Source organism: Podarcis cretensis, assembly GCF_951804945.1.
Source record: "Podarcis cretensis genome assembly, chromosome: 9".
Taxonomy (NCBI): domain Eukaryota; kingdom Metazoa; phylum Chordata; class Lepidosauria; order Squamata; family Lacertidae; genus Podarcis; species Podarcis cretensis.
Genome location: NC_137178.1, coordinates 17,925,264 through 17,951,819, shown reverse-complemented (window position 1 = coordinate 17,951,819; position 26,556 = coordinate 17,925,264). Strand labels below are relative to the sequence as shown.

Here is a 26,556-nt window from a genome sequence, read left to right as displayed (position 1 = left end):
CATTAGGTCCAGTCGTGACCGACTCTGGGGTTGCGGCGCTCATCTCGCATTATTGGCTGAGGGAGCCAGCGTACAGCTTCTGGGTCATGTGGCCAGCATGACTAAGCCACTTCTGGTGAACCAGAGCAGCGCACGGAAACGCCATTTACCTTCCTACCAGAGCAGTACCTATTTATCTACTTGCACTTTGACGTGCTTTCAAACTGCTAGGTTGGCAGGAGCTGAGACCGAGCAACAGGAGCTCACCCCGTTGCGGGGATTCGAACCGCTGACCTTCTGATGGGCAAGTCCTAGGCTCTGTGGTTTAAACCACAGTGCCACCCATGTCCCTGGTCATCACTTACACAGGCATTAATAATAAATATGGGTAGAATGAATATTGGCAGCAATCATCCTGCATGCAAGGCCCAACCACAAATTTCAAACCGAATTATACTGCATTAACCCTCTGGCCAGGTTAACTGGTGTTGTGCACACACACACACCAAACATACACCCTTTAAACAAGTTCTCATAAACACTCTGGCAAAGGATGCATCCAAGTCAGCATAAATTGCACCTGAGCCCATTTTTCACACAAGTTTATAGATTGATCCTGCCGTGCTGATCACTGTTCAGTCCAAAATTGTTTAGCAAAAAGATAGTGCACATGAATCTAATGTGATGCAAAGTGTGTGAGAAAGGAAATTAAGCAAGTATGAATTATTCAGGGTGGAATATAGCTGCAACCAAATATCATCAGAAATACGGAGGGTGTGTTTTGTTTTGCTTAAATAAAGACAACTCGTTTACCCTACGGAATGCATGGGGATGGTGATGAATGACTTCCCCCTGAGAAATCTCACAAGGCTAACAATTATCTTAACTGCTGCCTTCTTTGGGGAAAGCTTTTGCTGGAACACTTCCTAGCACTTAACGCATGTGTCTCTGTGGGTGAACGTAAGTTCGCCAGAGAGCCGTCTTCTTCCGCTGTCCTTTTCCATGCTTACGCAAGAGGACTCCCTAACGGGGCCACCCATTTTGGCAGTGTGATAAATCAAGACTTCCATTTTAATCTACTGCCAAATGAAAAGCAGTTCACAGTTAACTGCATTAAAAACACTTTACTCTCTACAAAGCCATCTCTCTGCTGCACCTGCAACTCATGAACTGTAGCTTTAGATCAATACAAAACCCAGCATTATTTAGTCAGGGAGGAACAGCAGCCTGCAATAATAATGCCAACAAAAGGCATCCCTCTGAGAAGTGTGAAAAGGAATGACACTGTTTTCAGGCTGGGCTGGGCTCTCTCAATTTTTCAAGGCTGTAGCAAGGCTGAGAGCAGCCTTTTGACAAAGGAGCTTGAAGAGGGAAAGCAGCAAAAGGTTTAAAAATTCATATCCAGCACCTAGGACTTTCTCCCCGAAAACTATTGTGTTGCTGCCTGTCAAAAAAGCAGGTCACCGTGGCAGTAGGGAAAAGATAGGATTATGGGGCTAAAAACATTTAAAGCAAGTTTCACTTTTCCATTGGCAAATCACATCTACACTGACAAATCGAGCAAACAAGCAAACATGAAACCCCAAATAAAAAGATTCCTTCCAGTAGCACCTTAGAGACCAACTAACTTTGTTATTGACATGAGCTTTTGTGTGCATACACACTTCTTTTGTTTCGACTACAGCAGACCAACATGGCTACCTACCTGTAAATGCAACCCAAAGGTATCGTTCAATGAGAATCCAGATTCAAGAGGATGCTTTGTTGGCACCATCTAATGCTAGAAGTACATGGTAGAGGAGACACTTGGCTGCAACAGGGAAGAGCATCCATGTGCTGTGTCTTCACTTCTCACAAGAGCGTAACTCCTTATCCTCTGCCTCAAACACGGCAATCCTTTGATGGGGAACTTCCTGAGGTTCTCCACACCCTGAGGTTCAGCCAGCCTTTACTGGGGACCAAGCCTTTGGCAGGACAGGCTCTTCCCAGTAGAACTGCCTGCTATTTAAGCATCAGCAGGGATCACTCCTGCCTTATTTTATTATATCCTAAGCAAAGAAATTCACATTGCAAAGGCCTGTCTGAATAACAGGCAGGTCTTTGTGATGTGAATTTCTTTTTACCAACCAGCATTACGGTATGCTATATACTGCCTTGATGTATTTCTATGGAAGTGCAGCCTATAATTATTCCAATAAATAAATAGCCCTGCTGGATCAGGTCGGTAGGTGGTCTAGTCCAGCATCCTATTCTCACAGTGGCCAACCAGATGCCTATGGGAAACCTGCAAGGTGGACCCGAGTGCAAAATCACCCTCCCCACCTGCAATTCCCAGCAAATGGTATTCAGAGGCATATTGCCTCCAACAGTGAAGGTGAGGCACAGCTACTATGGCTACTAGTAGCCAACGATAGCCTTATCCTCCAGGAATTTGTCTAATCCTCTTTAAAGTCATCCAGGTTACTGACCAGGTTACTGTAGAATATTATGGTATTGCAGCACAGAATGGTACTTTAGGTTAGCCAGTGTCAGGGCTGGTTCAGATGCAGGTCGGCACTCAAGACGCTGAGATGAGCAGAAAAGTTAGCTCTTTATTCCAGGAAGCAGCATGCAAGGCAGCAATGCCCCTGAATAGGACTGGTTCCTATGAAACAGTTGCCAGGGCTGATGATCCACACCTCCCACTTCCCCCTAAGTCTCCTCCCCCTCTGCCAGATGTTTCCCAAGCAGCCTTAAGCTATGTTAGGGAGTGGCCACCTGTGCTCTGCTACTCGTAAAGTTCTCTGTGTCCTTGGAGACAAGGGGGAAGGGGAGCTTCCTACAGTAGGAATGACAAGATCCATGGGTGCTTCTGCAGCCTCTGTCTCTTCTTGCTCTTATGCCCATTGCTCTTCTTGCTCGCTAACACTTGTTGCCTCTTCAGCCTCCAACCACTCCTCCTCCTCCTCCTCCTCTGACCTGTCCTCAGTGTCCCGCCACCATTCCCCAGGCTCTGAGCCTTCCTCCTGTGGGTCTTCTCTAGGAGGTTCCCTGGCTAGAGCCTGCCAACATTCCTCATCATCCAGCCAGTCCCTGACACCCAGAGGGAGAACTCAACACAAGGTTTCTAATTTTTTGTTGCAGGCTGGCATCTTCAAAAACTTATAGTCACACCCAAAGCCCTCAAAATTGCATCATGAACGGATCTTTCCAATTAGCCCATCATCATCAACTTGATTGCCTGAGTCTATAGTCACACATCAGTTCGCATGGTTCATTTTGTCTCTTATTAAGACAGACAATTATCTAATAATGGGAGAAAACAAATTGAAGGTGTGAATTCACCCTTAAAGCACAGTCCTTTACATGATCAAAAAACACATTCTGATCGTAATTAGCTGGTATACAACTTTCGTATTTCTAGTAATGGCACATAATATCTACAAAGGAGGTTAGGATGTCCTTTCAAGTAGGACATGTCCATGAGACTAATCTTCAAATACACAAGATGTTAAGTGTCTTCCTTGTTTCAGTAGTTCCAAGTCATGTTTAACCTTAATCTGCCCCAATGAAAAGCATTTCCAAAGTTCACCCAAACCACACTGCCTTTGTAACCATTAAAGACATCAGATAAAAGCTCTTCTCCCCCGCCCCCCCACATCAGAAAAAAAATAAGAAAGGATTATTCAAACTTGAAAGAGCATGGCTTATCAGGATGAGAAAATACTTGCCAGCAGTGAGCCCAATATCATCTGACAGGAAGACTTTGTTGCCTTAAAACAAACTGAACATAGAGATTTGTAGATTGCTGAGCCTTGGAAGTCACTAGAGAGTGTAGTTCAGTTGCTTTTCATTTGGCCACAGTCAAGTTCTGCGTGGGAGGCAAAGAGATGTTCAAGCAGCCTCTGGAGAAACCTTCATCAATGACAACCTCTGTGCCACTTTATTGTTTAAAGCTGCATTCAATAAACACTATGCGGTTGTGCTTAGGTTTCATATTCATGGCCCAAATAGAATTTGCCAGTTGACCTAGGATTGCAGAGTAGGAGGACACATTGGGTTTGTTCATCAGTCAGAGGACTACAGGTCACTGTGGTGTTGCACTTCCCCCATGCCTCCTAGGAAGATCATCACAGCCTGGACCCAGCCAACAGCCAGAGAAGGAGCAGATGCAGGAAGCTACTTTTCCATCTCTCTGCTAGAAAGAAAAAACTGCCTTAACTGCTAATTGCCCTCGCATTGCAGAAGCACACCTGGTCATATCTATTAGCCAGAAAGCTAAGCCCATTGTGGGGTGTGTATGTGTGTAGGAAGTGGTTTGCTTGTTTTGTTTTTATATGATCCACAATAGCTATGTTCCATTAAGTATAATTTATTTAATTCACACAGAAATGAAAAAATGTATAGGTAGTAACGAAGGCTTAAAATGGAAAATGGCTAAATCTGTATTGCTGAAGAGTTGCTAACATCGGGGTTTTTCCCATGTTGTTTCTAAAGAACTCTAAGTTCTTGCTGAGTTAATGATTAACTGATTGTTGTTTTTCTGGCAGCTAAAAGTGAGTGCTGTAACCTTAGATCACGTGATGAAGGTATTAGGTTGCAAATCTCCATTTTGAAGAGCATTGCCTTTGAGTCTTTGTTTCCCAAACTCCATGGAGTAAGGATGTAAATGAAGCTGTCTTAAAGGGAGAATAAACAGCCTAAGATGGCAAACGGGCTGGAATGCAGGCTGTGGAGAGGGAGAGAGAAATCTTTGCTTATAGGCCTGTTTGAATTATTTCATATTTTCCAAGATGCTGAGCCTGTGCTGGACAGCACAACACATTGTATGGATATTTTTGGATGTATCATTGATGCTTATGTTTTGTTTTTAAAGAGTTCTGCCAGTAAAAGTTTGACTAATATTTTTACAGGCCTGGACAATGATTTATTTCCAAAAGGAATCAGTTCTTATGCTTCCAGTCTCTTCAAATTGTGCAATATTAATATCTGCAACATGTTCTATCTTCTGAATGGCGGATGCCAGAAACTGCAGTTGGAGACCATGGCCTGTTCCAGCAGACTCTTCTTATGTGATTATGTTCATCTGGAGGGTCATTCAATTAAAAGCCAGGATATACATCTTTAAAATAAGAAATAGGATACTCTATATGCAAATTAATCACTGAATGTTATATAGCGAACTTGGCATGTGTTGGCTAGCAGTGAGGAGTGTAAACCAGGAGTCTCCTGTTCAAATGTTGACCTGTCACAAGCTGAACTAGTTTTCTGTCCCCCAAATCTGAGCCTCAAGCCCTATCTGCCTAAGGAGATAATACTGAATAACCTAACAGCATCATTACAATAATTACCGACAATGTATGCACTGTCCTTTAAATGGACAAAAACTGCTGTATAAATGTTAAGTGGAAATATCAGGACTAGATGAGGTTGAGTGATAAAGAGGCCAATCAGGTGCTAGTGGCATGTCCCATAGATGTGAATTGCCACCCACTTTCTCAGCCTGAGTACCAAATTGCAGCAAGGCTATAATCCATTGCCGGGGTTGTCAAAGGTTGGGGACTTCGGTAAGGGCACTTCAGAGAGTTATTAGCACTTTTCTTCTATGCCTCCAGTATTCACCTCTTGTACAGTATCTCCAATTAGTCTGATGAACTGCAGCTTGCTATCATTTTTAAGCAATGAAGCTCTGATTTCATCAAGGAGGCAATGCCGTGAAGCCCTTGGCTTCAGTAAAGTAAGCCCAAGTGCCTCAAAAGAGAAGAAGATAAAGAGGCCATGTCCACAGCCAGCCAGAGAGATGGAGCCTGCCTTAAAACTGTTAACACATTTCAGATATTCTAGCTTTGGATTCCTGGTTTTATAATTTTGCAGCACTATAAGTCACCCGTTTCAAGGCAGAAAGGGAACATAGTAACTTCTGGAACATCTGAATGGCTCATTCCTTTGAAACAATCACTCCTAGGCACAGTCCCCTGCTCACAAAGCCCATTTGGCTCCCTGCTGTAATCCTTTGGGTGAGGATACAAGCTGCGAGAAAACTTGAATGTGAGTGTAGGGAAACTCCAGTCGAATGCAACTGAACACTGGTGAAGGCTCATCACTGAACCTACCTAGAGTAAGTAAAGGCAACAAAGAGGGCATTCTTTGCTGCCTCCATTGCATCCTCATAACGTCACCTAGAATGGGGCTTTTTACAGGCTGGCCTGAAGGCAGTGACAGAACCAACGACAACTTGCCTTGACTTGTTTGCAAAGCATTTAGAGGATAAAATTTCTTGCATCTGCCAGGACCTTGACTCCACTGTTAGAGTTGATTAATATTAAGAGATGTCCAGAGCACTGTCTAGTCCTGTTATGTTGGATATGTTTCAGTTAGTAAGGCTCAAGGATGTGGACAAGGTGCTTAGATCTATCAATGTGACCACTTGTGCTTTGGACCCTTGTCCCTCTTGTGAGATTGAAAAATTTAAGGCAGCCTTTGGGTCACCTCATAACAGTGAATATTTCCTTCTATTTTGAGGAGGCCACAATTTCCTGTGTATTTCTTTTTGTAACATTCACACATTACTGCAGAAATGTGATGGAACAGACTCAAAATTGAAAAGTTATTCCACAAACTAAAATTTGACTGATCCACCCACCCCTACTTGTTCAAGTCTGACATTATAGTCCAATATACAAATAGTCTTATATTACCTCCAGAAGAGAATAGGTTTGTACAGTGTATACAGTTTACATTAAGTCACAAAGGGTTTCTGGGATGACAGTGGCCTTCTAAAATTCAGTGCCACAAATGTCTTGTTACATTGACTTAATGACAGAATCTATTCTATTGATTGTCTTTAAACTTCCTTTGGTGGCTCAGCAAATTTTGCCTCCAGCTGCAATAAAATGTAAATCTGGCTTTTAGTTTCCAGACCTCTTGCCGTCCTTTAAAGAACTGCACACACTTCCTTAAGATTCTGGTTGACTGCACAGTTAAAAAGGCTGCTGAGTAACTGAAATAACTAGCTAACGGCCATCAATACTGCTGAGTTGTTCTGAGACTTTTCCATAAACCTCCACTTTTCACTTTACATTTACACAGTTCAGTAAGCCTTATGAATTGAACCAATATCTTTTTGCAGACTTTCTGCAAAACCTTGCTCACAAAAGATCCCACTGCTGTGACAGGTTGAGAACCACAGAGCTAGGATCTCACGCTGCTGTGGTTTAGCCATTTTGATGTGTTGGCATTCCATCCCTGTGTCAATGTTATTTGAAACATCTGATCTTGGGTTCTGAGCTGAAGTTAGAGGTTCTTAGACTTGGATGCCTTTTTGCGAAGACTACAGGAACAAACCAGAAAAAGTTAGGTGTGTTTGGATCAATGGGACATTAGCATCCTGTTAAGTTCTTAAATCACATTGATTTTAGTGAAGCTTAATTACACTTTAGTTTCTCTGAACTGTGCTCAAACAGCAGCAACTGCAGAAAATTAGGCTCAAGTATTTGTGCCTGTGATGGCTTAGGTAAGTCAGTGTTCTTGTTCCATTGTATAACTTGGGAAGGCAATGTAAATGCCCTCCCATCAGATGTCAAGGCAGCCTTGTTTAGGGAAGTTTTTAAATGTTTGATGTTTTGCTGTGGTTTTATAACCCAGTGTGGCTGCGGCAACCCAGTCAGATGGGAGGCATATTTAAATAAAGGTTTTGTTTGTTTGTTTGTTTTTTGTTCATTCTGCATGCTTGCAGTGCTGAAGTCTCTTGTCCTGGCTCAGCCACAGATACACTAGCCTGAGACCGAGCAACCCAGCTGGCGAAAAGGGTTGTGTAAATCAAAATTTTTGTTTCCCTCTATCAGGCTCTGGCTTCTCACCTGTCGGTAGCCTAGTTCCAAAACAGAGTTTGGAATAGAGGCAGGTTACTCTACCATAATTTATCCCACTGTGAATTATGTTGGCTTCCTTTAGTTTGGATTGCTCTGCTCATGTCATTGGGGTAATTCTGGACCAAAATTAGGTTCCTTGACAGACTCCAGGACCTTGATGAAAGGGAAGGAATCCCTGCCTCAGGGAAATGGAGAAAATAACAGCAATCTTCTGCAGCTGAAGACAAACCCATTAGCTGAATTAATGCATTGTGATGATGTAACCCTCACCTAATGATAAATTATGGTGAACTTTTATGTGGCTTGCCAGACTTTGGATGTGTGTGGTTCACTTTTTGCTGCTACTATTTGACTGTCTAGTTGTTTCATTTCTATTATGTACCTCTGCATAAGAAAAAATGTTGTATAAGAAAATGTGTTGTTGTGATTGATGTTCATCTACAATAAACGCACAAGTTAGTAAAATATGATTTCTGAGGCAGAAAGATCAGACAATGGAAGTCAGGCAGTAGGCATTATTCTAGTGAATGGCATGATGAAACTGACTGTTGTTGTTGTTATTATTATTATTATTATTATTATTATTATTATTATTATTATTTGTACTGCATACTTTTAGTAAGTTATTACAGTTCTTTTTTTTTAACCACTATGACCCCTTGCCTCATTTCATTTTATCAAGCTGTATGATTTATAATGGGGGTAGCAGGTGGCGCTGTGGGTTAAAGCCTCAGCGCCTAGGACTTGCCGATCGAAAGGTCGGCGGTTCGAATCCCTGCGGCGGGGTGCGCTCCCCCTGCTCGGTCCCAGCGCCTGCCAACCTAGCAGTTCGAAAGCACCTCCGGGTGCAAGTAGATAAATAGGGACCGCTTACCAGCGGGAAGGTAAACGGCGTTTCCGTGTGCGGCTCTGGCTCGCCAGAGCAGCGATGTCACGCTGGCCACGTGACCCGGAAGTGTCTCCGGACAGCGCTGGCCCCTGGCCTCTTAAGTGAGATGGGCGCACAACCCCAGAGTCTGTCAAGACTGGCCCGTACGGGCAGGGGTACCTTTACCTTTACCTATGATTTATAATACATGTGGTCAAACCTACAAAAGTGCAAGGTGTGTATGGGCAGATGGAGGCAGTTTGGCCATTTCTGTCATCATTTTCTAAAGATACGCAACAAGCCATCTTTGAAAAATGGCTAAATTATTTGCTACTGCATCTTCCTTGTCGCAGGCAGTTCCATAGCTCAGCTTTCTTCAAGCTGAGTACAGACTTTTGCTCTGGAGGTCCTGTGACATATTCCCTATTTTAAGCAGAATGTGCTGATCCAGAGATTCTAAATATCTTCCCTCCCCTCCTCTACATGCCTCTCAAATGCATTTTCCCCATTTCCTGAAATTTCTTCTGCTGTTATCCTTTCACATTTAATTTGTACCATATTCTACCACCACCCAGACAGCCACCATCTTTCTTCCCTCCTCCCTTGTCCACTTACTCCATTCACTTCCTCCTTAAAAGAACTTTGCTCTCTTATCCCTCTTCCTTTCTCTAAGTTTATTAAAAACAACAGTAAACATTTTATCTCACTTTGTAATTTCCTTTAACATCTACTCTGGCTTTTCCCTTTAGAGGAGGGAGATCTTCCTTCCTTTCCCTCTCCCCCTCTGAACTTCTGGGTCACTTTTACCCAGAATGCAATGAGTTTCTGGGGTTGGTCAAAAAGGCTATGGCAGTGCAAGAAGACAGTACAGGAGACACTGGGCAGACTGTGGCACTGAGGCCCAGCCAAAAGTCACCCAAGGCCCACTGGGGAGGTCCAAGCCCACTGTTTGAGAAGCACAGACCCAAACAAGACAAACAGCCAACAAATTACTTATATTTTCCCCACTTGTGTATAGAATATTGCTATTTATGGAATTTCTGGAAGCATTGAATACTTTCTCCCCATTGTGCCAGAAGGACTTATTTTCGAAGTGTCTTTTTTTCCTTTGAATATTCATGGTCCCACATGGCACACATCTTTTACATTTTAAGACCTAATTGTATCAAAACTGCCTACACCTTTATCCTCATTACCCCACCGCTTTCTGGTTACCAAGGCATTTCTCTCTGGAGAATTGCTATTCATAGCTACAGTAGGGATTTCATTTACAATGCCTACTATGTCCTAATCCCCATGACAAGAATGCAGCTCCAACGCAAGAGATTTTTTTTGAGGAAACAGAGCTGAATCAATTAAACTTGGCAAACCTGTCATGTACAGATTTATTAGGAAATGATATTGACGGGTCCCAGACATACAAGAACAGCCTTGCTTTTCTCAGACCAAAGGTTCATCTAGTTCCCATTGGCCAACCAGGTAATAATTGGAAACCCATGGCAGTAGCTCTCTTTCCTTTGTGAATCCCAGCTACATACCCTCCAACGTTTCTCCAATGAAAATAGGAATGACCTATATTACTATTATTATTATTATTTATACTATGCCCATCTGACTGGGCTGCTCCAGCCACTCTGGGAAGCTTCCAACATATATAAAAACATAATAAAACATTTTTAAAAAACTTCCCAATAGTGCCTGCCTTCGAAAGGTTGTATAGCTACATATCTCCTTGGCACAAGGGTAATATAACTCCACATATCTCTGATGAAAATAGGGACGTCCAAAGGAAAAGCAGGACATTCCAGGATCAAATCAGAAACCAGGATGGCTGGGACTGTCCCTGGAATGTTGTCTCTGAACCTCGAAGTAGTATGTAGCCAGCATATGTTTGTCTAATCCCTCTGTAAAACCAGACAAAATGGTGGCTGTCACTGCTTCATGTAGTTGTGCAGTGTGAATTAATACTTCCTGGTTCAGAAAAGTCTTGTGCCTCAGTTAATGTGACTCTTTCCTCCTCTAGCACTTTGTGACAAGGTGGTGGGGAACCTGTAGCCCTTTGCATGTTGTTGGACTCCAAGCTGCCTTAGACCCAGCCACCATGGGCAATAGTCAAGGATGATGGGTGTTCATTGTAGTTCAGCAACATCTGGGGAACCACCCAGATGTGATACAAGCAGCTAAGCCCTAACAATTCAGGAAAGTGAGACAACCAGAGTATCTGCATTATAAACATTTGTCAAGTTTTGTCTAACAAGGTTTTCACCCAAAGAATCCTGGAAATTGTAGTTTGGTAAGATGCTGAGAGAGATCCACAGTCCCACCTCTGGAACCTCAGTTTCCATGGTTCATTGGGAAGAAGGAATTATTATTAAACCTCTCAAAACATGCTGCAGCATAAACATGTCCACTGTCTGATATGATAGCACCTCTGTCAGTATTTCTGCTTTTCGCTGGTCAGTTTTGGTTTTGCATTGACAAGATTTAAATCAATCAGTCAATCAGTCAATCACACCCAGGAATGGGGAAGTGTTGGTAACAACTCACAAATAGTGGGAAGTCTGATATTGTATTGCAAAGAGAAACACGAAGCTTCAGTGAGTTCCATTTTTAATCCCTCTATGCATAGCGAAATCCTCTTAAATAGCACAAGCAAGCAGAAATGGGGGAAAGTAATTGTTCCAATTATCAAAGGCTCATAGGAATACATTGATCTGGGAGAAACTCACTTTGATTTAATAAACTGCTTAAAAATTAGCATTGAAAAAGCACGAAGGCAGGCAAAAGCAATAGCTTTGACTTAACTCCAGTAACGCAGAGACAAATAATTATATGAACCCAATTCCAGCAAAGAAAAAATATGTGCATGAATACTAACATAATAACTTCAGCTCACTTTTTAATTTAATGGGTCCATTAATATAATGGGTCTATTCTGGACACAACCTGTGGTCACTAACAACCAAACTTTTAATATTAAATAAAAGGTTTCTCAAAACTATCAAGTTAATAATCTCTGTTTCCCCACCCCCACAGCTCCAGTTATTTTCAGACAGTATAATTATATCTTGAAAAAAGGCATAACTAATTAGCTCTATGCCCATCACTGGTATGACAAAATTCTGAAAGAACAATGATACAGAGATAATACTCATAAGTGGCATTTCAGTTACTGCAGTTAGTTCAGAAAGATGTAGGGACAGAACAACAATATAATAATAATGATTCTTCTTTGTCCTTTAAGCAATCAATAATAATGCTTATTTCCCTACTGGGAAAAATAGCTAAAAATACATTTTGAGGAACAAAAAACATTGAAGCACAACTAGAAACATAATGTTAAGATCTCCAGGAAATGAAATAAACAAAACTCATGATGAATTTAAGCAAAGATGTTGGACATTTATGGTGATAGGATTCTGAACTAAGAAGAAATGCCTGGCTGGATGAGGCCAGAGTCCACCTCAGCTGAATGGTGCCACCTGAATCAGGTTACTTCAGCCTGACTATATTGATACTGAATGGAGTGCACAGTTCATCATAAATTTGAAGCAACTTCAAAGCACATCAAAGTGCAAGTAGATAAATAGGTACCACTCTGGCAGGAAGGTAAACAGCATTTCTGTGCGCTGCTCTGGTTTCGCCAGAAGTGGCTTAGCCATGCTCGCCACATGACCTGGAAAAACTGTCTGCGGACAAATGCTTGTTCCCTCGGCCAGTAAAGCGAGATGAGCGCCGCAACCCCAGAATCATTCAGAACTGGACTTAACTGTCAGGGGTCCTTTACCTTCAATTTATTAAGCAAAAGCTCCAACTCACTGCAAGAAGTAAAGGCCACATTTAATAGTCTTTCTGGCAATGCAAAATATACCCTATTAACATCTATGCCGAAATTGCTTCAGAAATGAACTAGTGTCAAGAGTATATACAATTTAACTTGTATTGGATGCAACCTAAAGAAAACTCTTTAGAAATGAACAAATCGCATCAGTACCTTGGAAGATCCAGATTTAAAGGATGCATTGACATTGATTTCTACTAAGAACTGTCAACTTCAGTTTATCTGTGGTTCATATTGCTAGGAGGAAAGGCATATTAATTTCAGCCTGAAAAGCAAACTATCTGTTAGCTTTGTAAACAAACTACCTTTAAATATCATTTTAAAAATCAAAGACAGATGAGAAGACTGCTGATATGTCAATGTGACCTCCAAAGTCATAGACCACTCAGTTTCATTTAACCAATATATTGCGGGCAGAATTTTAGTCAGCAGTTGAAGCACAATGTCCGCCAGATGTTTTGAGCCACAGCTCCCATCAGGCCCAGCCAGCTTTCTCGACAGACAGAGATTATGGGGTTTGTAGTTCAAAATTTCTGGAAAGCACCATGTTGGCTATTCCTGCATTAAAGCTATGTTTGATTAATCTGCCCATTATTACATGGGTAGTAAACTGGATACCCCAATGACACCCTAAGTGAAGGTACACTATACCTAAGACTTGCTGGGTTTCTATTCCTCTCACTGTGCAGATATTATGTAGGATTGGTTCATCACATGTCTGCGTTATGCATTCCAGCACCGAGGGAGCAGATGTTTACTGAACTCTGTTTCCGTTTGTTTTTGCTTTCACTTCTGACTTCTCTCCGAGGAAGACGAGAAAGAGGAGATGTGTTTTCTTTGGTTCTGCCTTATGCTTAATAAAGTAGCTTTAGTGCTTACAACCTCAGCCTAGATCTGACTGCGTTTATCTCTGCTGGACTCTGAATATGTGTTCAGTGTCTCCAAGACATAAGTCATTATAAATCATTGGGGAAGGTGGTTCGGAACTCCCTAGAGCTGCACACTGCACGCTGATGGGAGAGACAGGCTAGAATCGTTCCTGTCGTATGCCTGGGGGTTGCCCTAGCCCCCAGCCGACCTGACAAGACTGGCTGAGTTATTTTGACACCTGAAGCAGATAATCCTACAAATATCTCCCCATGGGGGTTAAAAATGCAACCATAATCAATTAAATAAACAACCCATTTACTACCCTTTCATAACACCCAGAATCAGCAATCTGAGGCAGCTGCCTCACTTTGCCTAAGAGGAGGGCCAGTTCTGTTACAGCATGGGAGAGGGAGGGGAAAATTTCCTCCACCCTTTCTGCTGCACCAATTCATGTACACAAAAACCGGCAATATGGATGGGAATTTTTGCAAGGTTTAAATCAAAGCTTTGCAAATTCTAGTGCAGGGGTCAGTAAGGCTTACTGGCCATGGGCCAGACTACTCCCACGGAGATCATCTGTCGGTTGGGCCGGCGCAGCGCAATGCTGGCAATTGCGTCTGCACATTTCCGTGGCGGCAGAAATTGCTTCTGCACATGCCAAGATGACAAAAGTTGTGCCTGCGCAGAAGCGATTTTCGGTGTCTGGGGATGTGCAAAAATGATTTCCGGCACTGCTCAGCGAGTCCCCACGCCACACCAATTTAGTACAGCATGCGGGAGACTCGCCAAGTGGGCAGCTCGGTTCAGGGGCAGCTTGTGGGCCAGTAAAACGGTCTTCGTGGGGCGCACCTGGCCCATGGACCACATGTTGCCGACCCATTCTAGTGCAATACCTCACAGGCAAATTGATATAGGCTATACCATGAAGCAGTTTGAGAAGCCATTCATGACTGGCCCAAATAAGCATTCATCCATTCCATACCTGAACTCCACGATTTAGACGGTAGAAACGATTACACAAACTGTAGCCACGATTGCATAACAAGACATAACAGATGCGGGAATGAGAAACAAAGGGATAGGAATTGGAAAATAGTATAAATTGCACAGGAAATTCAAATGAACGAAATGGCAATAAAATTTCAAATAGAAACATCACAGACAGAGTGGAATTAGCTATATTGAAAAATGTCTTATTAGTCAGCTCCAGGAGGATTAAGTGCAATTTTTGAAAAAGACTGTAGATACCAGTTCTTTCCATTTATTCTTTTCCCCATTGTTAATATTTTGTGCCACGTGGAAACAAAGGTGTTAGATCAGGCCGTCAAAATCTGTGAGCTACCAACCTGCCTGTTTTAATGAATTGAATGTTTTAATGGCTTTTACTAATAATTTTATCATTTGGTGGTGTGTGGGTTTTCTTTTGGTAAACTGTTTTGAGGGTTTTTTTCTATCATCAAGCGGTATATAAAATTTATGAAATGAATAAAATAAATAAACCTGAGCACAGCCCACCAGCCATGAATCGTATTCTGCCATGTGGCTTCACAATTTCCCTGTTGTGTCATATCAGGCAGACAGAGAGAAATAAGGATAGTTGCATCTGCTCCAACAATTTACCAGAAGCAACCCCACTGTCTTGTTCCTATCCCATGTCAACCCGTTGTGCATAGATGGTGCCAGGGGAGACAACCACTACCATCCTGCGCAAACAAGGCAGAAGGTGGATAATACACTTGTATAATATATAACTATAGGGTAGAGCAAGTGTGAGGAACCTTTGGCACTCCAGCTGATGCTGGACTACAATTCCCATCAGCCCCAGTAAGCATGGCCAATGGTCATGGTTGATGGGAGCTTGTAGTTGACCAACATCGGGAGGGCCAAATATTCTCCACATCTGGGGTAGGGCACTCAGATGGTGATTTATAATGTTAGGATAGGAATGCTCACAGAAGTAAGTTTCTGAAATGTTGGGTGCTTATGAAGCCCCTGATGGGCCTAACCCTGTGTTGTTTGTAGACAGCTTTTCATTGATGGGCCACAATTTGTGCAGGCCTGATTAGATCAGAGTGAGTCAATTTTTAATCCCCCGTTCTCACACCAGCTGTAGAATCATGTGTAGGATTTTATCTTAGGTTGATCTCAAATAACAAAAAATAAATTAAAAAATGGACAACCCTTTTTAATTCACAGTGTGCTTTTATTTCTTTATTTCTTTACTTTTCATCTGAGATCATTTAATTCAAATGGTGCTGCATCTTACCATATTAGTTGAAGATTAGAACAGAAGTCAACTAATAACAAAACACATAATTTCTAGTTAATATACTGCAAAGCTTTGACATACGAGAATCTGACAGGAAATTTCTCTGTTTACCTTTCCTCATTATGAATGACCACCAATTAGTTCTTTGTGTTGTGGAATCACACCTGGGTTATGTCTTTCATGCTTTGTGATCTACACAAATGTATATATTTGTTATATATCTGAATAAGCATTAAAGCAATTGATGAAATTATTTTCCAACTTTTTAAAAATTAAACATGTTGCTTGCATCACAGCTTCACCATGGAGGCACCATGTTGTGGTCACATAAACAAATTATTTGTACCAACTCTGGTTTACATTTCATATGTACCAGTTCTTAACACTGTTCTGCAGAATGCTTAACAATAAGCATATTCTGTCAATAAGCCTCTTACAGCTACAAACCTATATTCCCTGAGAGAGCATCCCAGGGAGTATTGGGTGTACTGGATCTCCGTATCCAACACTGGAGAGGGTGATCTGATGTTGGATCACACCTCCTCCAAGCCATGAAAACCTCAGATGCTCTGTTCTAACTCACCACCAGATTTAGGACAGTGTAGCCAGTTCCCTTGCACACAGGGTGCTGAGCTGAGCCTGCACAGAATGGGAGGCAAGAGAGAGGAGGGGACGAAAATAAGAAATATGGGGGGGGGGGTGTTCATCCTCGCTCAGGATGCATTTTACCAAAGTCCCCCCTTGGTCCAACTGATGTCAGGGTTCCAACACTTTGCCATTAAGGGATCGTCTTGGGGGCAGATGAAGGGTGTGCTCCAAAACCACTTTTTCCATTAATATGTAACAATTTACACTTTCATCATCTACTAACTATTAAATTATTCACTCATCATTATGAGCAATACATTTATGAGTTCTAAAGTAAATAGAATGGCATTATATGTCTTTTTTTTAAAGAAACATACCGTATTTTTCCATGTATAAGATGAGGTTTTTTGCTTTAAAAAATAGTAAAAAAATTGGGGGCCTGGGGAAACCAAGAACCGTGGTCCAGGTCCGGTCCAGAATTCGTAGGTTCCGCTAGGAGTCAGTCCGACAGAGTCAAGGCAGGACACGAGGCAGGAAACCAGGCAAGGACAGGTACAGGATCTCAGGCAGGGTTTGGCATACAGCAATGTTGCTCCCGCAACCTGGGGCAGGGTCCGGCAACCTTTTATCTTTGTCGGGGTAATGGCCGGTCCTGATCCCCCGGCAACTCACCTCCCTGTTTTGCCCGAAGGCGAGCACTCCTTCTGCGACTACTCAGGTCTCTCCTTCTGGCAGACATTAGTCTTTGCAGCTCGGGAGACGTCGGTGGGTTACTAGACCCAGGGGCCGCCTCAGCCTCCCCTGACCAAACCCGTAGTGGAGCAGCAGTAAGTCATGGTCTAGCTGAAGGCAACGAGGTAATCCCTGCATCTGGAGCCAGGGCAGGCTCAGGCGCCTGACTTGGCCCAGCTGGTGTTTACTGCAGGGGAACCTGTGCAGACTGGGACTCTTCAGCATCAGGTCCCAGACTTGGTTCAGATGATGCCTGAAGCAAAGGATCCGGTGCAGACTGCGACTCCTCTGGTTCCGAGTCTGAGCCTGAGTCCCAGGCCATCACAAGTTTGCTCGACAGCATGGCCCAGCACAGAGTGGGCGCTGCCTCCCCCTGGATCCTTCCTGGGATCCTCCTTCCCCTCACTTCCCCGCAGCAGCAGCTGCCACTGAGGGGTCGCATGTGGTGCCTCAACCACTGCCTTTGCTTCTGCACCACAGTGCACTGCATGCAGCTCATGCTGGAAACTTTGAAGGCGATTGCCCCCCCAAATGATAAACTTGCCACCGCAGATCATCATTCACTTCTGTTTTAGGGTTTTGTTTTCTTCATTTTGGGTTCAAAAATAGAAGGGTAATCTAATACATGGGGGTGTCTTATACATGGGAAAATACGGTATTTTCCTCTCCTCGACTGTGTCAACCTCAGGCAGGCTTCCTGCAAAATTTCCATATGACATTTATCTTGCTCTGATATTCATTTCAAGCCTGTGGCTTCTATGTGACAATTGTCGGCACTCTGCATTTTATTACAGGTCTGTAGTGGATTCTTCCCTTGTTATTTAGTGTTTGCTCGATGTAGCTACAGTACACAGGACTAATGCTGTGATTTGCCAAGATGTACCACAGGTTATTTTCAGAGTATTCTTGATATGATCTCACTAAGTACACAGCAAGGAAAACGTATTGCTCCAGCTGAGCCTAGAATCAATTGCCAAGTCCAAATGTCAGCAAAGTGAAAGCTTGTTCAAAATTCATTATGGGATGTGATTGATATAGCAGAGTCAAAAGGAAATCATACTGGAATTGCAAATCTAAATTTGGTCTTTAAAATGAGTATATGCATTGAAGGTGGCGGGGGTGGGGGTGGGAGAGGGAATCAACCATCTCCCATTAAGCACAGATGGAAAGTTTCATACACACACCTGAAAAGTGCACTCAATTCAAAACAATCTAAGGAAATGATAGTGCTAGAGTATCTATCCCTCTATCTATAAAAAGCTGGTTGTCAGCATTCCATCACAATTCTCAACTGAGGATGAAAATGTGCTGAAAAACAGGTTGTACATTGTCATCTGGGAGAAGGTACCCCAAAGTATATACTTTTATTTCCTTCCAGTATATAAAAGTATATACTTTTATTTCCTTCCAGTGTGTATATAGCGCTCTCTCTCTCTCTCTCTCTCTCTCTCTCTCTCTCTCACACACACACACACGTACTTGCAACATTTAACCCAGCCCCTCTCCACACACAATCTACTAAACATAATGATGGACATTGTTGCTAGTGAACTATAAAAGTCTGAGTTTGAAGTCAGTATCTGTTCCTATGGTGGTACAGAGCAAATAAATTGTTGTAATTCTCCAGTCTTCCAAATTATTAGTTTTTCAGTTCTAATTCTGCTATTAATTCAGTTCCATACTTCTCCCTCTGCAATTGCAGGTATTTGCTTTATTTCAGATCAGTAATTGCATATAAAAGAAAGGTTAGTACCATTTCTTTCGCAGCTTCACCAGCTCATTAGACAAAACAGATAGATTAAGGTCTTGCACAAGGGAATCGGTGGTGACTCAGATAAGGGGGGAGAATTAATATCGAAAGAAAAAGTGCAATCTACGGAATGGTTCACACATGCTTGTACATCAATGGATTATGTTGCCCGTAGTTATTGTACATTTGATGACTTGAAGCTGAACGTGTGAAGAGGTTCCACTGAAAAGCCTTGTTGTATTTGATGTGGTGCTAGATGACATTAAAGTTCTACCTGTGATATTACATCTGCAGTTCCTCATTCACACAAGCAAGTGGTTAGTCACTTTTCCAGTCACTGTACCTTACTTTACAGCCATCAAGTGATAACAATACATGTGTGTGCATCAGGAATAAGAGATACACTACGGAGAACTTCCTTTGAAGGCATGACCACAATCTATATATAAGATAGCAGGTTGTTTGAAACAGTTTTTAATATTGTGTTTTAATTGTTGTAGCCCACCTTGGGACCTTAGGGTGAAGGGCAGGTAATAGATATTATAAATATGTATTCCCTCTGCTCATGAATAGGGGTGAAGAAGAAATTTGGTTCAGTTTGCATTTTAATGCTATCCTTGAAAAATCTACCCTTAGATTTTATCTTATAATGCAGTTCTCCAACCAAACAAATGTGTGAAGAAATGCATATGTCAGTGAAAACAATAGCAGCAATATATACTATATTGGGAAAAATTGCTTGCAAACAATATGTATATCACACAATGCTGCATACAGAAATGTGTATAACAGAACTGTGCACTAACACGCTGAGACCTTTTGAGAGGGTTTTGTGTGTTTTTTGAAAAAAATAAATTACAAACAGATGCAGAAATGTAGCAAGCTGTACAGTTAAGCCAGACAGATGAAACTCCACTTCATCATGTTAAAAATTTGAATGTTCTTAAATACTAGTAAAATCCAGATGATTTGCCCATTGGCATGCATATGCTAAGTGATGTAAGCTGGCCAAATTTCACACAGATCTATTGAGAAATGGCCGAGATAAAATAATCATTTTCTATGTCTGCTTTCTGCTCCCTTTGTAGTTATTATTTGCCAGGCATAACATACTAGCATTGTGTGTGTGTCTTTCTTAACTTATCACTGTATCATAAAATTCAAGGAAATGGGAGAAGTCTTGCCCTTCCTGCAGGAGGAGACGATTGAGGGTGAAAGACCAAGGGCAAGTGTGGTGAACGGAAGCTAAGTTGGAAGCAATCACAGTATGTGAGACTCTAGAACAAGACTGGGGAGTCTGTGGTCTTCAGATGTTGTTGGACTCCCTTCAGACCCATCTACCATGGCCAACGGTCAGGATGATGGGAGCTGGAGTTCGACTGCTCAAGGTTCCTCACCTACAGAATACAATTGCTGCTCACACGACATGGAAAAGAAGCCAAAGTGCTTTAACTTGCAATTCCCATTTTTTCTTTTCTTTTAGTGAATGAGTGAGTTTGTAAGTGATTTACCTCTTCTGTTAAGATGAAGCAGATCTATCATCTATCTATCTATCTATCTATCTATCTATCTATCATCTGAATGTTGCTCTAACTTAGGTCTAGTTGTCTTAAATGGCATCAGAAAGAATAAACATTCCCTGGACAGTACCACTCCAGTCTACAGATGGGAGTCCATATGAATGAATGCTCCTCCATACAAAGAATCTTCTCGCCACTTGGAAAAGTAGCATGTTAGTTTTCTGCATGTAGGAACACTTTAATTTATTTTTTGTGATGAAGCATTCTATAACATGGCCCTTCACCTGGACTCTGAAATAGTACCGTCCCCTCCAGTCACAGGTTTCCCTTGAGCTGTTCATGAGAACTAGGCTTAATTCTTCAAGAGTATCCTGACTAAGCTTCTGGATCTACTGCATTGTGTATATGTGTGTACAGTAGGCTCTAAAAAGCCATATCTTTGTGTGTAAGTACATTCTCAGAAGATTATAGGCTTATAGTCATAAATGATTGCTGTGGATTATAGAGTGTTAACTTCATGATGATCAGAGGTTTAGGATTTAGGATATGGAATCCTCTATTTTTTTCCTACTGATTCATAGTCCATGTGAGTACCTGAATGAGTCCGTATTTATTTGTGTTTTTTCTCAATAAATTGCACTTTTGCTGTCACTGTAATTTAAAATAATTGATACCCACCCATATTAGTTCAACATTCACTTTAGGAGTTCCATTATTGTGCCATTTCATTACATACGTTGCAGAAACACAACCACATAAACAATACCACACTGCAGAGGTGTTCCCATTAGATTTTCAGGAAGTTTTAGTCACATTCCATTCCCCCCACACCACAATTCTGTCAGGAGCATCAGGGCACTGCCTGACTTTCGGGTGAGACTATAGAGCCTACAAAAAGAAGATACTGGCTGAAGAATCTGCTTGGGTTGCAGCATAGTTTCCAGCTCATTGTGTCTTCTTAGCATGGCAAAAGTCAGCCCAATATATTTTTCTACCTCAAGAAAAATACAAAATGGCACCTTGCCTCACTTCCATATTCAGAAACCGATTGTGTTGGCGGACAAATCATAGCTTAGCTCAACAGGGACTTCCACCACACCAGAGGGCAGCAAGCTAGCACTACATTCAAAATCTTCAAGCCGTCAATAAGTGCTCAGAAGACCCAATTTTTTCCACCGCCTGCTATTCTATCCCCATCCCTAATATGAAAAGACTCACTAGAGGATCCAGGACCAGATAGCAGATCACACCAGGCCTCTCTTCATTCTCCTGACTGTTTGTGGAGTGAAGATGCTTCCAGTATAGTGATGATAGCAGCATATTTTTCTGCTGGGATCATGGGAGATTAAATACAATCTCCATGATCCTCAAGGGAGAATGAAATTGGCATTCAATTTATAAGTAGTCAGGGGAAGGATGAAGAAGGCAAAATACGCAGCAGCTTTGAATTCAGGCACATCCAACAAAGCAGACATTTCTGGCACTCTTCAAATGTTATAAGTAGGCATATACTTTTGGGTGAGGAGAAGTAAAAAGTGAGGTGTGTTTAATCACATCCATTGCTGTGGCTACATTTGCCTCTTGCCCTTTCCATTATTGCCACATGGACCCCAGAAGGTGGCCCAGAAGAGAATGTGGACCTCAGAATGAAAATGGTTCCCCACCCCTGAGTTTAAGAGGATAAGGGATAAGAACAACTCTGTCAGAGAAATAGAACAGCTGCTGCCAATCAGAGCAAACAACACGATACTAGATGGACTTAAGGAACACTCCTGTATTCTTTGGTCCCTTTTCCTTGCACAACCCCAGGCAAGTGCTCAATTGCACAGGAGAAGCATGGCTATGGGATTCTGTTTCCTGAGCATTTCTTAATAATCTTGCCTGCTGTTTTGGACTAGCTTTGTAGAATGCCATTGTGCTTTTTATTGTAGTGTGTGTTTCTCTATTTCACACAGAATTTGTTAAAGGATGTTCTCATTGACCTGGAAGACCTGGTACTGGAGAGATTGCATGCTCTCTCTTTCTCTTTTGCTGTTCAAAATGTCCAGTTTAAGCAAGATTAAATCGTATTAGAGAGGTACAACATTGGCTAACTGGAGAACCCCATAGGCTGATGTTGTGCAAAGGGGTCTGAACATAAAGCTTGCAGCATTTATTTAATCACCTGTAAAAGAGAAGAATATCATTTTTAAATCTGTGTGCTAATGGAGTGTATAAATGTAAATACAAAGCTATTACTCACCTATACAACTCCTTTCTCATGTGTCTCAAATTGTATTGATTGCGTTAAGAAAATGAATGGTTGTTCCTTACAAGCACATCTATTCATGTCTGCTAGAGTTCAAATCTTTCCTTTTTTCAGTTTTAAATTGCTACTTTCTCTGCAACTTGTACCCAGATTTATTTCTCCCTTACCAAGAAGACACCCTCCCAGGGAGGTCTCAGAGTGGACATTGATATACCTATACAATCTCATGTAACTGAATCATTTGCAAAGCTTGAATTCCAAGCTGTAAAGATGCATTAGCAGCTTTTGCATAATTGCTAAGGGGAACTGTCTTTTAAATTTTGTTCTGATTGTGTTTACACTTTTTAACTATGTTTCCTTCTTGTTAGTGGTTTGTCCTGCGTGTTCATATTTTTCTCCCATCATGGTGTAGACTCAAATATATGTTTTGGGAATAAGAAGTTCTGTGGATTATTAGTAAATTTAAAGCACCACCTATTCAAATGAAGGGATGTCTGAGGAATTTGATCTTTGGCAGTTCTTACATGAAATGCTGGCTTGAACTAATGCTCTCAGACTAATGTGTGAATCCAAACTTAGCTATCCAACCATTTTTACCTTTTCTGAATGTCGTGCTATAGTTCTTGGAACATATAACAACATACATGTTTAACACTATTTTGAGAGAAAATATGCATCAAAATGCAAATATTCTTATAAAAGAAATAATTTGATTTGGTTATGGTAATTTATTCTGGATGTTCTGATTTTATAGCTTTGTTATTTTATATTTATGATGTTTTAATTACTCTACTTTACATCACCTTTATATTTTTAATGAATAGGCAAACTTATAAATACTCCTATAAAACAAGAAAGAAAAGGACATATTTACAAGCATATTTAAATATGCATTTTAACATTATTATTTTTAAATCAGAGATTCATGCAGAAAAAGCAAGGGACAAAATTATGAATAAAAACATGAATATAAGAAGAGCCATCTAATCCAGCATCCTGTTCTCACAGTGGCCAGCCAGATGTCCATGAGAAAACTGTAAGCAGGACCTGAGAGCAGGCGCATTCCCCTCGCTTCTGGTGTCCAGGAGCTGGTATTCAGAATAACACTGCTTCTAACCACATAACCTCCATTGTGGCATAAGAACATGAGCAAGTCACATGGACTGGAAATAGACAATATGTATGTCTCTTCTTGAATGGGGATAAGCATGCTGTCACTGCCATCCAGATGCGAAATCAAATGAGCATCATAGGAATATAGGAAGCTGTGTTACACCGAATCAGACCATCAGTCATCTAGCACAGGGTTGTCAACAATGATGGGCAATGGTTCTCCAGAGTATCAGGCAGGGGTCTGCGGCATTAGCTACCCCTTCTAGTTTGGCATAATCTGCAAAGTTGATGGACATCCCTTCAATTCCTTCATCCAAGTAATTTATAAAGACACTGACTGAACAACAACAGACCCAGGAGAGAACTCTGTGGCATCCCACTTGTCACTTTTCCCAGGATGATGAGGAACCATTAATGAGTACACTTTGGCTTCGGTCAGTCAACTATCTACAAATCCACCTAACAGTTACCTGGTTCAACCCACATTGTACCAGCTTCTCCACAATAATATCATGGGGGACTTTGTCAAAAGCCTTACTGAAATCAAGATACACTACACCCACAGCGTTCTCCTGAGCCACCAAGATTGTAACTCTATCAAAAAAAGAAATGAGGTAAGTCTGGCATGACTTGTTTTTGAGAAACCCGTCTTAGCAATCACAACACTTTTCTATGTGTTCACAGACCAACCATTTAATTATCTAGCACCTTTTTCTGGTATTAATGTCAATCTGACCGGTTGGTAGTTACCTGCATCTTTCCCCCCACCTCACATTTTGAAGAAGGGGACAACATTTGCCCACGTCCAGTCTGCAGGGACCTAACTTGTTCTCCAAGAAAGATCACAGGCAGAGGCTCATTTTGCATTCAAATCACATACTCTACCATTGAGCTCTTATCCACCAGAGGAAAGAATCAACGACTTTTCCAAGTGACAGTCCCACAATGAACCTTTCTTGCAGTTACAACCCCCACCCAATCAACTGTAACATATTTCAGCATGTCAGGAAGAACAATCCACAGATAACCTTATTCAAACTATTTATTTAAATATAAATATGTCCACATGGGGACATATTGAGCGTAGGTCATACTAAAGAAGTGACGATCTAAATATGGGAGCAATAATCAGTGTTTGGCTGTCAGTGGGCTTCAGCTACAGATCTAGCTGTTATTTGAAGAAAGATTTGCAGGGTTAGAAGTGGCTTAATGAAATCTTTAAACTGCTCAGTTCAGAATCCTCAGCAGTTAATGAGACACACACACACTTGAATTCCAAGTGAATCCTGAGGGAGCCTAAGCAGCTACCATATATTTATTTTCATAGAGCAATTTGTGTAAGGTATAAAGGTTTTCGTAAGGTCAAAAATGAAATAATACATGGCAACCTTCATCAACCTGGTATCCTCCAGCTATTTTGGACTACAAATCCCATCAGTTCCAGCCAACACTGCCACTTCCAAGGAAGCCCCTTTTAAATTCCAACACAGTACATAATAGAGCTGATAGATCCAAAATGGACTCCAACCAGCTTATCCTGCCCTTCCTCCCATAGAAAAGCTGTCTCCTTCCACCTGCTTTTCCTACTTGTTTTATCTGCAGTGATGGTGCACCTCATCTTTTTTATTAAAGGAGAGGAGTAGGCTAGCTTTGGGACATGGGTGGCGCTGAGGGTTAAACCACAGAGCCTAGAGCTTGCCAATCAGAAGGTTGGCGGTTCAAATCCCTGCGATGGGGTGAGCTCCCGTTGCTCGGTCCCTGCTCCTACCAACCTAGCAGTTCAAAAGCACAAAGTGCAAGCAGATAAATAGGTCCCGCTCCGGCGGGAAGGTAAATGGCGTTTCCATGCACTGCTCTGGTTCTCCAGAAGTGGCTTAGTCATGCTGGCCACATGACCCGGAAGCTGTACGCCGGCTCCCTCAGCCAATAAAGCGAGATGAGTGCCGCAACCCCAGAGTCGGTCACGACTGGACCTAATGGTCAGGGGTCCCTTTATCTTTACCTTTAGGCTAGCTTTACAATGGCGAGATAATCTCCCCATTACACCAGGGCGATCATGCAGCCTTCCATTACATGTGTGTGTGCATGTTTGCAGAAGTCTTCAGGCAATATTAACCTAACAAGAACTTAGCATGTATACAATACTGTATAATATTTTAAATGATTCATACAGTTACATGCTACCCCAATCTCCAAGTGGTGAGAGACTCCAGAGGTTCTAGCGCTTACCAAGTTTCCTTGGAATGGAAGGTAAGTGGAGACTGTGGAGCCTTTAGGGTATTAAGTTTTATTTACAACACATAGAGTATATAACCTGAGCATATGATGGAGGGGCTCACAGCATTAACACCCCCAAAAGATCTTGCTTTCCCATCAGTCTCAGCTTTGGACCCAGTACAGAGCAAGCATGACTCTGTATCTCAAGCTTCCAGGCTGTTTCTAGCTCAGCTCTCACACACTACTCTGGCTATTGTTCTCCAACCTACATAGTAGCTGGGTGGAATGGGTGGAGGAAAGGCGCATCCATTAGCCTGATGGAGGGCACCATCACTTAGTCTTGTAACCTAGCTCATGAGGTGCCATGGATGCCATGAAGGTACTAAAGTAACCAGCTAAAGTCACTGTCTTACAAAAAAACCTGTCTGGCCAGTTTAGCAAGTTTCTCTAGCCCTCACTGAGTACAGGAACTCAAGAACTGGAAGGTACAGTCATACCTCAGGTTGAAGTAGCTTCGGGATGAATATTTTTGGGTTGTGCTCCACAGTGACCCGGAAGTAACAGAGCACATTGCTTCCGGTTTCGCTGTTCACGCATGCACAGATGCACAGACGCATGGAGCATTCCCTTCAGGATGTGAACGGGTCTCCAGAACGGATCCCGTTTGCATCCAGAGGTACCACTGTATCAGCCAGAAGGACCCCTCCTCCC

General features: G+C 42.0%; 1 protein-coding gene across 5 annotated transcripts in view; it reads right to left on the bottom strand.

Moving 5' to 3' along the window:
• Nucleotides 1-26,556, bottom strand: part of CCSER1 (coiled-coil serine rich protein 1) — a 725,174-nt gene that overhangs the window by 83,644 nt on the left and 614,974 nt on the right. Inside the window, exon 11 of one of the 5 annotated variants that reach the window (XM_079990789.1) lies at nt 15,829-15,869. The exons of the other annotated variants lie outside the window; for them this stretch is intronic. Within the exon in view, the coding sequence (XP_079846915.1) occupies nt 15,856-15,869 (14 nt within the window). The 3' untranslated portion in view covers nt 15,829-15,855. Of the gene's footprint in view, nt 1-15,828; nt 15,870-26,556 lie in introns of those variants that run through there. 5 annotated transcript variants of the gene reach the window in all.